This window comes from Vigna unguiculata, chromosome 7 (genome assembly GCF_037176805.1).
Source record: "Vigna unguiculata cultivar grain cowpea cultivar isolate G323 ecotype 2 chromosome 7, ASM3717680v1, whole genome shotgun sequence".
NCBI lineage: Eukaryota > Viridiplantae > Streptophyta > Magnoliopsida > Fabales > Fabaceae > Vigna > Vigna unguiculata.
In genome coordinates, this window is record NC_140798.1 from 551,444 (window position 1) to 568,268 (window position 16,825).

At 28.4% G+C, this 16,825-nt stretch overlaps 2 protein-coding genes across 2 annotated transcripts; one reads left to right on the top strand and one right to left on the bottom strand.

Annotated features, from left to right (window-relative positions):
• Positions 1–2,301: 2,301 nt before the first annotated feature.
• Positions 2,302–3,229, top strand: LOC114190788 (albumin-2-like). Its single transcript, XM_028079826.2, has one exon. It carries the CDS (start codon positions 2,344–2,346, stop codon positions 3,019–3,021), a length of 678 nt encoding a protein of 225 aa, XP_027935627.1. The 5' UTR covers positions 2,302–2,343; the 3' UTR covers positions 3,022–3,229.
• Positions 3,230–5,366: 2,137 nt separating this feature from the next.
• On the bottom strand, positions 5,367–6,358 carry LOC114190876 (albumin-2-like). Its single transcript, XM_028079939.2, has one exon. It carries the CDS (start codon positions 6,298–6,300, stop codon positions 5,608–5,610), a length of 693 nt encoding a protein of 230 aa, XP_027935740.1. The 5' UTR covers positions 6,301–6,358; the 3' UTR covers positions 5,367–5,607.
• Positions 6,359–16,825: the final 10,467 nt, after the last annotated feature.

Sequence of the window (16,825 nt, forward strand, 5' to 3'; positions counted from 1 at the left end):
AATAGTTACATAAATATCCATACCTTTATTTTGAAGACAGTGTGATGCGAGTGTCCATATAAGTACCCAAAAAAAAACATAGAAAAGCATCTTTTCATTTTAATTTCTCTTTTGTATTTTTTAATATTTATTATAAAAATGTTATTTTATTATTATTATTTTAAAACATACTTTTTATTTTTATTAAAAAGTTGGAATATATTTGAATATATGAAGTGCTAAATAATAAAAAAAGGCCGAAGTGTAAATAGTTAAACATGTGAACAATGTTATTTAAATTGTGCATGTGGTGTTTGTGATCCCATAAACAAATGCTATGAGCTTGTCGGCTTCTGTAACCTTATCCCAACTTCTAATACATTAATAGTTCACTGTGTTATTTAGAACGTGTGTGCTGTTTCTCTGATCACATGAACTTAGGTTGCTTCTTTCATAGTTGGTTGGATGTTTTGATTTGTAATATATATATATATATATATATATATATATAGCTTCTTGCTTCTGAGGAATTTTTCAGCTGTTTGCAAAATAAAGATTTGTGTGATCTCTCTTCTTTCCCTCTCTCAGTACAAAATTTTTTATAGGTCCTCCAAGGTGATTAAGTAGGGTGGAATTTTTTTCATCTCTTATATAGTATGATAAAATATTTCGTTATATCTATCCTTTAGTTTAAATAATTTATTGTCAATATTTGTACGAAGTTTTTTTTTTTTTATCACGAGTGTATTATTTTATTAAAATATAATATATTTTTATATAAGGCTAATGGTTGGTGAAAGAGTTGGACCCTTGTGCTCTTGAAACGTAGGTGTAGTCACATAGGATGAGTTTGCAGCTACTGACTTTGGCTTGTAAAGAACTTAATAATTTTTTGTTGCACAAGCTCTTTTTAATGGGTCTCTCTGTAAAGAAAGAAAGGTGAAGCAATAAAAGCAAAACGTTTCTCTCTGAAACACACTTATTTAGCTCATTCAGCTTACTGTCCCTATAAAACCTAAAACTCAACCCCACCTCACAACACAACACTCTTCCTCCTCATTCTTCTCATTTCATGCACGCTCTCAACAATTTCAAGGATCTGGATATTAGATATTAGGCATAAAAAGATTAAAAACTATGATAACCAGTAGTTTATTTTTGTTTAGTTTCTAACTTTGTTTCTGTTTTGCAGGTATTGCTAATTAGGCTCTGTTTAGTTTACTCTTTTTAGTGGAAGTTTCTAACCAAATAAAACATCATTCCACATCTCATGAAATTCTTTATGGCATAAGAATTTTAGTACAAATAAAGTTTCTAATGATTTTCATATCCTTTATGGTTGTATACGATTAGTAGCATTAGACTAATTATCTATATGAGTGTCAAGTGAGGCTGTTTGTATGAGATTTTGACAATGATCTCTAGAATACTTATAAATACGCATGATCAATTAAACACAACATAATGATAACAACAAAGACTTACGAGGGTGTATTGTGATTGATAAACCACTAACACACACTAAATGCTTGATTCATATGACTTACTATACCAACTACACTTTGCATTAAGTTTTTTAATCTAAAACTAGTTCATATAGTTTGTTATACTAAATCTGATGCATTACATCTTTCATAAGATCCATAATTTTCTTTCATTCTTTCTATCTCATACTGTTTTGTAATATGTGACGGATTGTTGTAAAAATAATTTTTTTTTGTTATTGCAAACATATGAAAGTTGTGTTTCGATTTGACCATTATCGTTGCAGCAGTTTCGATTTGGTCATTTACAAAAAAAAAATGATCGATGGTGTGTTATTACTAATTATTCACCACGGGTCATGGAAATTTTAGCCCATCTCAAGGTGTGTTGTACTTTCTCCAAAACATACCTCTCATATTCTTTTACCTTGTTTTCTTTTATTTCTCCTCTATTATTCTGGTTTACTCACTCTTTAAAGAGTATTTTTTTGCTAGTTCTGAGATACTTGCAAAATTTGGGAAGTATTTAAAGACGCTGAATCTTCATGCCTCATGAAGTTCCTCTAACGTTTTCGTCGGCTTTTACAACAAAGAAAAGGGTAAGGATCCCATTTCATACTAGGTGGTTTGATGTTTTCCTCATAATGAGTTCAGAATATAACATTTGCTCACGATCTTTATGCAGAAAAGAAAAAGAAAAAAGATAGACATAGCTACTTTTTTCACATGTACTACAATTATGGTTTCCAATAATAGAGAAGAGTAGAGTGAAGCAAAGAAAAGAAAAGAAAAGAAAAGGGCAAGGATCCCTTTTGATAACAGTATAAATAGATGGCCGGGTGATGAACGTAAATAAGCAAGCTTGTGTTAAGAAAGAAAAATGTCGAGCCCTGTTTTAATCAATGCCGCAATCCCTTCATCGAGACCATATCAAGTTTATTTCTTTGCGAAAAACAAGTATGTGAGGCTGTATTACACTCCCGGAGACACAGGTGATGAAATTATGACTCCACTGCAATTGGTGAGTTCTGGTTTTTCATCACTTGCAGGAACGGCATTTGCAGAAGATGGAATAGACTGTTCCTTTGACACCGAAGGAAGCAAAGCATATATCTTCTCCTCCGACATCTGTGCCTACATAGATTATGCTCCACATTCATCAAAGGACAAGATCCTCGTAGGTCCTACCACAATTGCTCAAATGTTTCCGACCCTCAGAAACACGGTGTTTGCGGAGGGCATAGACGCTGCATTTAGGTCAACCAAAGGAAAAGAAGTTTACTTGTTCAAGGGCATTGATTATTGTCGCATAGCCTATGATTCGAAGGAGCTTGTTGGGTCTATTGGTAACATCACTGATGGGTTTCCTCATCTGAAAGGGACCATCTTTGAAAGTGGAATTGATGCGAGTTTTGGTTCTGTGAAGAAGGGATTTGCTTACCTCTTCAAAGAAGACAAATATACGCTTTTACGTGAATCTGATGGTACTTTCAATCAAGTCAGGGATATCCTTGCGGGTTGGCCATGTCTTCGAGGCGTTTTCCCAGTTACTGAATGAAAGGATTGTTCACTCTCCTCTTCAACCACAATAAATAACAAATCGTGTCATCATATAATATCATGTTTCATGTTTCCTCATGTTTGATGTTTAATGTTTGTGTTTCCTTTCGTACGTGTGACTGCATGTTTCTTTCTATCTTCCCATGTAATTTCTATTTCCTTGCTTGATAATAAAGGCTTGAACGGCTCATATTTTAAATTTACAAGCTTTTTATCTTTATATCTTTACGTTTCAAAACTTAATGTACTTTTCTTGTCTTTTCTCAAATTAATTATTTACTTATCTCAGCCAAATAGCTAAAAAAAACCTTTAAGAATACTTTAAAAACAGTATAATTTTATATTTAATGTAGTGTTTATCTTGTTCATTCCTGCTCAAAACAAAGTAGTTCAAAATATTTAATAAGTAAATAAATAAATTATTCTGGTGTTGCTTTTTCTTTATAGACTGTTAATTTTATAAATAAATACTATTTATGGATGAACAATTTTTAATCTTAATTCTATTTATTTTAGTTTAATAATTAAGATTTATTATTTTATTGTAATCAGATTTATTATTATTTATTTTCTTCTACTTAAAAATACAACTTATGTGTAGGAACGAAAGAAACAAGAAACACGTAAGATTATATAAAAGTAGTGTATTCAATATTTTTTGTATATTGTCTTTTATAATATAATATTGGTCTTCATAAAGTTTAAATATCATTCATTTTACTCGATTGATCTAATAGGTCCTTGTATATAATCACTCAACCCAAATTTTTTTAATATTTTCCTTCGTTTAAAATCTTTTCTTGTATTATTGATGTTTGTTTTAAGAATTGTTTCGTTTGATATGTTTTCTTTTATCCATTTATTTGTCCTATTATTATTATTTATTTACTTTTTTATTTTTTCTGACACTCTTAAAGAGAAAAAGTTGTTTTATGTAATTCATCATTATTTCTTTTATAGCAAAAGATAGAGATAATATTATATAATATATTTGTTATGGATATGTTTAAATCACTTTCGTGTAAGTACTAAGAAATGAAATTTTAACTCACTAAAATAGAGTTATTTCTTGTTATATCTAAAGTTATTGATTTTGCTTTCATATTACGTTATGCTTTAACATCGTCTAATTCTAAAACATGTTTCTGATAAAGATATTTTATCTCATGGACATATTTTAAGTGTTTTGTATGATAACATTTATGAAATAATTTGTTATATTAAAATTGCTATATATTGAGTTGGGAGGAGCACTTGAACTAAAATATGTATCTGAAAAAAAAAAAAAGAGAGTTTATCTTGATATTTCTGTAAAAAATAATTTAATTTCAAATGATTGATAATAAACTTATGTTTAATTAGTAATTTGATCCTTATATCTAAATCTTTGATTTGTTTGGTTCTTATATTTACTTTTGATTTAATTGAGTCTTTATTTTTGTAAAAATGATCAATGTGGTCTCTTCTGTTAAATTGACATTAACACCATTTGGAAGTGTCACATGTCAAATTTTAGGTCTATCACATGTCAAAATCTGGATCATCTTCTATCTTGAAACTCCTTTAATTTTGACACGTGGACCTTCTAAGTAGAAGATGACCTTAGATTTTGACACGTGATAGATCCAAATTTTGGCATATAGCACTTCCAAATGGTATTAACACCAATTTAATAGAATAAACTTGAATTTTTTTTGTTACAAAATATGGATTCAAATGAATTAGTTTTAAAAGATAGGGACTCAATCGAGTAAAAATCGTATAGGATTAAAATGAATCAAAATCCTAATATAGGGACAAGATTAATCTATTTTTTACAAGATTTAAGAATTTGAAAATATTGTTCATGATATGAAAATAAAAGGAATTATTTTACTTAACATCATGCTTATAACTTTTATGATTTAAAAGTTGCTTCATTCATAGTCTTGAACTCAAAGTTTAAAACATAAGTCTAAATTTTTTTCTTTTTAATGTTTTGTTTGTGTGTCTTCATATCGAGGAAAAACATCTATTTTTCTCAAAAGTTTGTTCGAAATTTTCGGTCTAATTCCAAACATGTAACTAATACTATTAATACTAAAACGAAATACACATAATTTTAAGATCATAACAAATACTAAATTTAATAGGTAAAAATATCTTGTCCACTAAGGACAACTTTTTTTTAATTGTCCTTTTGCTTAAGAGTTCATTGTCAGAAAAAAAAAGTCCAATATATATGATAAGATTTTTGTGATTTACATCATGTTATATATATTGATAAAAGAAAGTTGTTTCTGATTGTGTTCTTATCCTGGAAGATACATTCTTACACATTGGAATTAAGCATACAGAAAAAAATAAACAACACCACACATTTATAATTAAGCATACAAAATTACATGAAGATAGGAAAGAAACAACCACTTACAGAAAGGAAAACAAACATCCAGAGACTTGTTACATTAGGAAAAGTAACAAGCATCCAATAATCCTAATGTTACACATATTAAAGAGAAAAAGAAACAAACTTTGGTAATGAAGACCTTATTTGTAACATGTTTTTTAAAGCTGGTCATCATATTGATGAGAGTAAATCCCTTCATTCGGTGACTGGCACAATTCCTTTAAGGGGTGGCCAACCTTCAACGATAGGAGTGACATCACCCACAAGTGTGTCATTAGTCGCATGCGGAGTGACTTTCATACGCACATAGTCATCTCCTTTGAAAAGGTAAACTTCATTCTCCACATGAGAAGAAAAACACGCATCGATTCCATTCTCAAATATCGTACCTTTCAAAACAGGGAACCCTTCGGGGATGTCAAGAATGTCGATGATACGCAACTTGGTATCATACGTAATGCGAGTATACTTCTCTCCCTTGAATATGTAAACTTCTTTGCCTATGGTTGACCTAAATGCACCGTCCAAGCCCTCAGCAAACACAGTGTTTCTTAGGTCGGGAAACATTTCAGCGATTGTGGAAGGACCTTGGAGGATCTTGTCGTTTCCTGTGTTTGGAGCATAGTCTATGTAGGCACAGTTCTTACCGGAGAAGATATATGCTTCACTGCCTTCAGTGTTGAAGCAACCGTCTATTCCTTGTTCTGCAAATGGCGTTCCTGCAAGTGATGGAAAACCAGTACTAACTAATTCCAGAGGAGTCAGAAGTTCATCACCTGATGTTCCGGGAGTGTAATACAGTCTCACATACTTGTTTTTTATGAAGAAATAGACTTGGAATGGGTTTGATGAAGGCAATGCGGCATCGATGTAAACAGGGTCTGACATTTTTCTTAACACAACAAGAAGGATTAAGAGAAAAAGATTTGAGTTTGCTTATTTACCTTCATCTCAAAGGCACCTATTTATACTGTTATGAAATGGGATCCTTACTCTTTTATTTTATTTTTATGTTTCTTTTACTTTACAATTTTTTTTGTGAATGGAAAAAGATCATGATATTTGAGACTTTCAAAAAAATATTAAAAAAACGGAAAATAATAATATTTTAGTTATGATTACATTATTTTTTAAGAAGGGTTGTCCAAAATATTTTTCGTTTTGAGAACAATTATTTTTTTTTATTTTTCATTATTAAAAATAGTCAAATCAACTTTAAGGTGCCAAAAATATCACTTTTTTATTGAAAACAATTGCGATGAACTTATCTGTACATAAAACACGTGACGGAAATGTGATCATATGATGAAAGAGGAAAAAACAAATTTAATAATTGCCACTGATATTGAAACTATAACACCGTATTTCTTCTTAAATAAATACGCCCAAAGTGTTAACTGCAGAATTCTGTATAAAAATACGGTAAATTGGAAATAAATTTGTATGTTTCATTCATTGTATATGAATTTATGAATGTAAAACTAAGAAAAAACTAACCATCAACAGAATAACATTTTTTGTATATTATTTTTCAAGAAATTAAATAAATAATGATGTTAATCTTCTTACATCAATGACAGACCTATATAAATCTTCATTTAATTTCTCACGTGTTTAGGACCAGTATTCAATTTCTGTCCGGTTGTTTCCTTTAAAGATAAGACTGTACTGAAATCAAATTTAGAATTCTGAAACGTGATAACATTTGTTTATGTGGTCCAATTAATTTTTAGGTTAAGTATCACTCATCCCTTTATTCTTATCCCCTATTAGTCTCAATAATGATTATAACATCCCCAAATATTATATATATATATATATATATATATATATGCACTTTATACAAATATTAACATAATTCTTTATTTAATTTTTTAAAATCATGTATATATTACAAACTAAAATAACTTATATGATAGTTTAATCACTACACAAATAATTGATATCAATAATAAAAAATAATAACAAAAATTTATTGGTAAAGTTTTTTTCACTGACGAATATATCCGTTGATAAATTCAAATCATAAATCATTATCGATAGATAGTAAATGCAATGCATGCTTATAGGATAGTGAGCTATGTTTTTCGCCCTTAAATAACCCTGCAAATATTTATTTCAAGTACAATAGAAAATAAATTATTAAAGTAATAATATGTTGGTAAGTATATTGTATATACACATAATAGAAAACACCTAATAAGTATCTTAAAATAGGTTCTAATAATCTACATAATCATCATCAAAATTATTGAATTCCTGATGAGGATGTTGTTCTTGCTGTTAGGATTGTGTTAAGGTTGAGTCAAACCAAATACAACTGAAATAAAAGTATTAACTATACTTGCAAAGCAGAAAAAATGTTTGAAACTAAACGAAAAGGAACAATTGGTTATCCTAGTTTTTAATTTCTTTATGCCTATATATAATATTTAGGTGCTATGCACTCTTTCACTCAAATACCGATGAGCCCTTAACTCTTACTGAGGATGGAGACACATGCTTAAAAAAAAGTTTTTAAATTTTCTCTCTTTTATGAGGTTTAGTTTTGTGTTGAATTTTATTTTGTTGACTTGAATTGAGTTGACATTTGTTAACTTGACTTAAATTGACCACTTGACCTTTTGTTTGGTTGTTTATTTGTAAAATAAGCTAGGACTATGTTGGAGGAGGATAACACTACACGGAGTGATGGAGAGACTCATCCTTTGACCCACACATAAGTGGCACATTTTTGGAGGAAGCTTGGAGAGTAAGGTTGACCTTCCCTTCTAGAAGGTCAATGGTGCCTAAAGGAGAGACTTGGAGACCAATCTTGGTCAAACCCGATGCAAGAAGTCTTCTTTTTAGACGACTTAGTTTCTAGAAGTATTTTCTATAAAAGAGAATCTTAGACTTTTGAGCGACTCTCACAAATGGTAAAATATATGTGTATTTCACTTAAACCTAAAACTTTTTGTTCTTTTTTCTTTTATTCTGGCACCATAGAACAATCTCCAATATCCATCTTTCAGCAAAATCAGTGCTTCAAACTAAAACCCCACCTACAGAACAATCAAATCACCGTTTACCGTGATGATTGGTACGACAACAAAGACGATAAGGCCCCTTGACGGCGAGTGCAGCAACAAACATGGCAGGTCCCTCGATGATCATAGCTACAACAAACGTGACAGAAACCATCGACGACAAGCATCCCTCAACCCACGAATAAGAGGACGCCTCACGGTAGCGTCACAACAACGTCATGGAGGACCAGGGCAAGGTCACCGTAGGTTGGGTTTTCGCTAACTTTGCATTTGTTCTGATTCACATTTTCGGACGAAAGTTAATGTGATATCATCCAATTAGTTACCGAAGTATTTTGTCCATCGATAATTAAGCCATTGTCGATTGAATATACCGACGAATATCTCACAAAACTTTATAGACAAATATTTTCTTCAATATTTTAAACAATAAATTCTGTCAAAAATTTATTATTATCGATGAATTTTAATTTGTCGATAAAATACTGTGGATAATTTATACTTTTCTTGTAGTGAATGAAAGAATTTATTAATAATAAGAATATTGAAAAATTAGCATTAAAATTAAAACAATTGAAAATGAAAATGAGATATTGATCTATACATATTATAAACCAAAACAAGGAATTTTGATTTTTTTTAATTTATTAAAGAGCATAATACTATTTCAAATATTTCTTTTATTGCACTATATAAGGTATTTAAGCCAATATTAATCTTAAAAAAAGTTTAAAAGAATAGAATAAAGAGTTAGTTCAATGTAATAAGTATTAACATGTACATGTTTCCTCTTTAATATAACTAGCGTTACACGGGATAGCGTATGTGTGTATGTATTTTTTAAATATGCGTGATATTATATTAGTAGGTGATAATATTATAATGTTACTAAGTTAATATATATATTAAAATTATATTTATTAAAAATAAAGTGAAATATATCAGAACAAATAAAAGAATAACCATTGATAAATAAAAAAGAATAGAAGAAGCAAAGACATCTGATTTTATAAAAGGTTTGTAAAAGTAACGGTCAATTTTTAAAAATTTAATAAATTGTTATATTTAAAGGGTAAAATCGATATTTTGAAAAATGGACACAAAAAGGGGAATCTCCATTATATATTGTTATAGATAAAAAAAAATAGTATCCATTATATATTGTTATAGATAAAAAAAAATAGTATTGATATACAATTTTCAATTCTGTTTATTTTATTTGAATTATAATAACGATTAAAGTACTGAATATATTGTTTTACTTTCAATACTATCCTACAAATTTAAAAGAATAATAATATTAATATATAATTATCTTTTAAAAATCACAAAGTTTTAAATTTATGATTTTTATGAACAAGAAGAGAAGACTTCACGTATAGAGAAAATATGTGAAATAAAATGGAATGCTTGGCACCAACGTTCAGGTTTCGTCCAGTTGTCACCTCCATATGGTTTATAAGAACACAAAAAAAAAAAAAGTGAAATAAGCCAATTTAAAATAATATTTATTTTCTTTGCAATGACGACCAAACTATGATAAGAAGAGAAGATGTATGATTGGACTGCAAAAAAACAATGTGAAACATACATTTTTGCTTAAATGTTCTTTTATGTCTTAATATAAAAATTTATGATATCTTTCAGCATAATTATAATAAGTGGAATTTCTTCACTGTAGATAATTAATTTAGTTTTAAAAAATGGTTAAATTTAAAAAATAGATATTTAAAAGAGTAAAATAATAATATAATTATTTTAAAAGAGTAAAATACGTTTTGTCGTCATGGCAAATAAAGTTAATAATATCGATTATTGAATTTTACGAACCGGATGAAGGTGACAACTGGATGGATGACGATTGAATGCTGGTCCCGAACATCCCACTGCTTCTCATACTTTTTCGAATGTTAAGTTCTTGTCCTCCAAAACCAACCAAGGTGACAACCACACCAAAATTGAATGCTGGGCAAACACAAGATGTGAAAAAATATCAGTAGGATTGTGAATTCTTGAAGAAAAAAGAATATATATATATATATATATATATATATATATATATATATATATATAATAAATCTATATCTTTTATTTGAAACATTTCATTAATATAAAAATAAAAGTGAATTTTAAAGTCTTAGGATCAAACGTTTATCACTAGGTCAAAAACTATAGTTATTAGTTAAGGTACAACTTTTTTTATGTAAGAGTATAACACCAGTCTAACCACTATGATTTGATTATGACTCAGTCCACTTGACCTCTGTCACGGAATAATTGATGTCAATTATTTTCCATCCACTTTATATATATATATATATATATATATATATATATATATATATATATTATTTAAATTTTAAAAATAATAATTAAAAGTGTAAAATTAAAAAGATATATATCTAAAGATAAAATAAATTTTAGATATTTTATAAATAATATTTTTATCATGTATAATTATTTAAATTTGAAAAAGCTATTACTAAAATGAAATAATTCTTTTATAATTATTTAAATTCAAAAGAATATTTACTAAAATGATAAAACTATAAATTATTTTATTATTATGAAAAATTATTTAATTTAAAAAAATAGTAATTCAGAGAATAAAATTAAAAAAAAAAGAACACAAAAAATTATATATATATATATATATATTATAATTTTATTTTATTTTTAATTAGTTTACGGACAGAAAAAATAAAAAAATAAAACAATAAATACCATTTCAAAACTAGAAATAAATAATATATGGATATATAAAAAGTTAGAAATGTTTGAATTTGAAAGTGAAAAGAAATAGAAAAGAACACCAATACGTGTTGAATTTAGTAGCGTAGAGGTTAGGTGTTAGCCTTATGCAAGGTCCCCACATCCGAGGATTCTTAATACATTTATGTGCATAAGGTTGATTTGGAGTCCCAATTATTTAATCTCAGTGGAGACGGCCCGTTAGGGACAAGAAATGAGTTTATTTTTGCACTCTCGGAAGAGAGGAAAGGGAGAGAAAATTTATTGATATATTTATCTAACCATTTGACAGTAGGTTTTTAGCATAGGTGTTTTATTTTCATGGTTGAGATTGTCAATTAGAGATATGAGGATAGAGAAATCAGTCTTGCATTGATGTTCTATTTTAGGTTTATCTTTCTTTGTTCTTTATATTTGAAACCATTATTACTTTAATGTATTGGTTGGTTATAAGTATTTGTTGGTGCTTTTGATTTGGCTCTCTTATACCCATATTTGATCTTAGTGGAACCTGATTTATTGACTTATGTTTGTGGGTATTCCCACAAGTCCCTCTCATAGTGGAGAACCTGAGTATTTTGAAGAAGCTTTGGAAAGTAAAGAAAAACAATAATAGCTCGATGTAGTGCAAGATCAGATCAAATCTTAGCATGATAATTACACTTATGACTTGGTAAAATTACTTAAGGGCAAAAGGACTTTAAAGAACAAATAAATGTTAAGAGTGAAGCAAGTGCTACTTCTACGTCTTCAAGGTACAAGGCAAAATTAGTGGCGAAATACGTAAAACAAAGAAAAGGTGTTGATAAATATGATATTTTCTCACATATGGTAAAAGTTTATACAAAAAGATGATTAAATACACTACTTTTATATAATCTTACGTGTTTATTGTGTCTTTCCTTCGTACAAACAAGTTGTATTTTTAGGTAGAAGAAAATAAATAATAATAAATCTGATTACAATAAAATAATAAATCTTAATTATTAAACTAAAATAAATGGAATAAAATAAAAAGTTATTCATCCATAAATAGTATTTATTTATAAAATTAACAGTCTATAAAGAAAAAGTAACACCAGAATAATTTATGTCCGACGTTAAGTGACGTCGGGGGTAGGAGAGGCCGACTTAAAGGGACGTCTGGCGCGCCCTGGTCCGACGTCAAGGGACGTCTGTCAAGCTGGGGGCCGACGTCCTTTTTTGAGTGACGTCGGGGTATTTTTTAACAGACGTTAAGTAACGTCTGCCTGCTCCACGTCAGACGTTAAAAAGGTCTCGTTATTTACAAAAATGCCACCGGTCATTTTTAATGTTGGGCTTTTTTTAGACAGACGTTATTGGGGTGACGTTAAAGACCTTTTTTGTGTTAGTGTATAACAAATTATATGAACTAGTTTTAGATTAAAAAACTTAATGCACAGTGTAATTGGTATAGTAAATCATATGAATCAAGTATTTAGTGTGTGTTAGCGGTTTATCAATCACAATACACCCTCATAATTCTTTGTTGTTATCGTTATGTTGTGTTTAATTGATCATGCATATTCATAAGTATTCTAGAGATCATTGTCAAAATCTCATACAAACAGTCTCACTTGACACTCATATAGATAATTAGTCTAATGCTACAAATCGTATACAACTGTAAAAGATATGAAAATTATTAGAAACTTTATTTTTAGTAAAATTCTTACACCATAAAGAATTTCGTGAGATGTGGAATGATGTTTTATTTGGTTAGAAACTTCCACTAAAAAGAGTAAACTAAACAGAGCCTAATTAGCAATACCTGCAAAACAGAAACAAAGTTAGAAACTAAACAAAAATAAACTACTGGTTATCATAGTTTTCAATCTTTTTATGCCTAATATCTAATATCCAGATCCTTGAAATTGTTGAGAGCGTGCATGAAATGAGAAGAATGAGGAGGAAGAGTGTTGTGTTGTGAGGTGGGGTTGAGTTTTAGGTTTTATAGGGACAGTAAGCTGAATGAGCTAAATAAGTGTGTTTCAGAGAGAAACGTTTTGCTTTTATTGCTTCACCTTTCTTTCTTTACAGAGAGACCCATTAAAAAGAGCTTGTGCAACAAAAAATTATTAAGTTCTTTACAAGCCAAAGTCAGTAGCTGCAAACTCATCCTATGTGACTACACCTACGTTTCAAGAGCACAAGGGTCCAACTCTTTCACCAACCATTAGCCTTATATAAAAATATATTATATTTTAATAAAATAATACACTCGTGATAAAAAAAACTTCGTATAAATATTGGCAATAAATTATTTAAACTAAAGGATAGATATAACGAAATATTTTATCATACTATATAAGAGATGAAAAAAATTCCACCCTACTTAATCACCTTGGAGGACCTATAAAAAATTTTGTACTGAGAGAGGGAAAGAGAGAGATCACACAAATCTTTATTTTGCAAACAGCTGAAAAATTCCTCAGAAGCAAGAAGCTTTATATATATATATATATATATATATATATATATATATATATATATATATATATATATATATATATATATATATTACAAATTAAAACATCCAACCAACTATGAAAGAAGCAACCTAAGTTTATGTCATCAGAGAAACAGCACACACGTTCTAAATAACACAGTGAACTATTAATGTATTAGAAGTTGGGATAAGGTTACAGAAGCCGACAAGCTCATAGCATTTGTTTATGGGATCACAAACACCACATGCACAATTTAAATAACATTGTTCGATTTTTTTTTATAGTTTAGGGTCTATTAAAATTTGAATTTGTATAAATGGATTTTTTTTTTTCAAAAATAGATCAAGTCGTGAGGAAAGATAACGACATCAAAGATAAAATCGTCATTTCTCTAACTAGTTTTTTTTTTTAAAAAAAAGGTGATGTCGTCATTGGGAGGAACGATTTCTTTGAAAGTAAAAAGTGAAGCCGTCCTCACAAACGACGACTTCACTTTTTCGTTTTTTTTTTAAATATTTTTTCTATTTTTTTTCATAATAAATTAATTGGATTTTTTTAGGGTTTGGAAGAATAATCAGTAAAAAAAAATTAATAAATTAAAAATAAACATTACATTAATATATTTTAACATTAATTAATAATTAAAATATAATAATTAAGTTAGTAGAAATCAACATAATTTTTATATGGTTTAATTATGTCTTTGGTCCCCATTTTGGAGTCAAAATCTCAAAATGGTACCCAAATTTTTAAAAGTCTCAAAATGGTCCCCTTTTTTGACAAAACGTCTCACGTTTGCCCTTCCCGTTAAGTCAAGGTTGATGCCGTTAGAGGGAGTGTCACGTGTCAATTCCTCAATTTTTTGAATTTTTTTATTAATTTTTTTGATTTTGTTTTTTGAATTTTTAAAAAAAATCAAAAAAATTGCCACGTGTCAAGCTGTCATCGTGCCACGTGGCAGTGACAGTGACACGTGTCAGTATTACGCCACGTGTCATTTTGTTAGTCTCAATTTGGTCCCTTTATTTTAATTTGTCTCAATTTAGTCCCAATTTTTGTAAAAATAGAGCAATTTTGTCCCCTTCAAATTGAAACAAAATTTAATTTCTGTATAAATATTATACAAATATTTTTATTAAATTTGATATTTTTATTCAAATTGATATTTTTATTATATATTTTTAACATAGCTAAGTTTAGTTAAAATTATCTTTCACATTCAACTTTACTTAAAATTGTTTTCAAATTTTAAATTTATATGTGTTTTATTGTAACATGAACTAGGTAATTTATGATTTTTTTTCTATTAACATTATTTTCTATTAACAACTTTTAAACCATTTTAAATAAAGTTCAATGTAAAATATTAATTAAATGAACTTAATTTGGTTAAAAATATTTACTTGAAATATCAATTTTGATGGAAATATTTGTGTACATTTATACAGAAATTAAAAATTTCAATTTGGAGAGGGACAAAATTGCTCTATTTTTACAAAAATTGGGACTAAATTGAGACAAATTAAAATAAAGGGACCAAATTGAGACTAACAAAATGACACGTGGCGTAATACTGATACTTGTCACTATCACTGCCATATGGCACGATGACAGCTTGACACGTGGTAATTTTTTGATTTTTTAAAAAAATTCAAAAAAAAATTCAAAATAAAAAAAATTCAAAAAAAATTAATAAAAAAATTCAAAAAATCGAGGAACTGACATGTGGCACTCCCTCTAACGGCGTCAACCTTGACTTAACGGGAAGGACAAACGTGAGACGTTTTGTCAAAAAAGGGGACCATTTTGAGACTTTTAAAAATTTGGGTACCATTTTGAGATTTTGACTCCAAAATGGGGACCAAAGACATAATTTAACCTTTTTATATCTAACAAAATTTGTAAATAAAATAATTATAAATTCAAAAAATATTGATAACTGATAAGTTAAAAAAATATAAATAACGAAAACTGAAAATTTATAAAAATTTAATCAAAACTGAAAAATAAAAAATTAAGCAAAACCGTTAAATTAAATAAAAGGAAAAAAATTCTAAAATATTTAAAAAATAAAATAATGAAAAAAGAAAACAAATAATTAAACTGAAAAAGTGAAAAGTTTAAAAAAAAAATTTGAAAAGTGAAATCGTCATGTTAGAAGACGACTTCACTTTTCTTTGACCTCACTTTTCTTTTAAATAGAAGTCGTTCTCTCACGTAACGACATTACTTTTAAAAAAAAAAAAACGAAATCGGCCGGGAGAACGATTTCATCTTGAAAGTTATCCTCCCCAATAACAACTTGATCCAATTTTAAAAAAAATAATCAATGGACCCTATTTTACAATTTTTTTTTTCAAATAGACCCTAAAATAAAAAATGTCAACATTGTTCACATGTTCCAATTTATTACGTGTTACCATTTTTATAGGAAAAAATATCAACATCAATGGTTTCACACTGCGTTTATTTATGTTTGTGTGGTATTTTAAGACTGCATTTTTTTACTGAAAAAAAAAAATCCTGAAGTTGAACTAAAAATGGAAAATGATTCCTGATCGAGACTTAAAACTCGTATATCGTTTGGTTCTTATATAAAAAATTATAACTAATTATTTTTAAAATATTTTATTATCATTTATGTACAAATACATACCAAATTTTACAAACGAGAGTTTTTCCGAATTTAAAATCTAGATTTTAAAATTCGAAATGAATTTTGAATCCGAAAAAATAAATCGTATTACATATACACCCTAACAAGCAACCGTGAATATGAAAAAAAAACAAATTCATATACCCAGTTATCTCTTGCTCTTCGCAACGCACTATTGACAAGCCACCTTCTTCTTCACAAACTTTGAGCAATGGAAGTGCCGAGATTTAAGCTATGAAGGTGCTTGGAGGTTCAAGCTATGGAGGTGCAAACCATTGAAGCTTTAAGTAATGGGGTCGAATATGAAGTCCGGATACAAACACGGAAACAGATACGACACGGACACGAAAATATGGTTAAATTGGAAAACATAAGACACGGGATATAGCATTCATATACATATTAGTTCTAAACTTTTAACTAACAAATTCTCAATTAATATAAAAATGAATATAATTTATCAATCTAATATCCAAAAAAGTGAAAAGTAGTATCATATAATATTT

Excerpts from the sequence above, each read along its gene's own strand:
- LOC114190876 (XM_028079939.2), bottom strand. The coding sequence starts at position 6,300 with ATGTCAGACCCTGTTTACATCGATGCCGCATTGCCTTCATCAAACCCA.
- LOC114190788 (XM_028079826.2), top strand. The coding sequence starts at position 2,344 with ATGTCGAGCCCTGTTTTAATCAATGCCGCAATCCCTTCATCGAGACCA.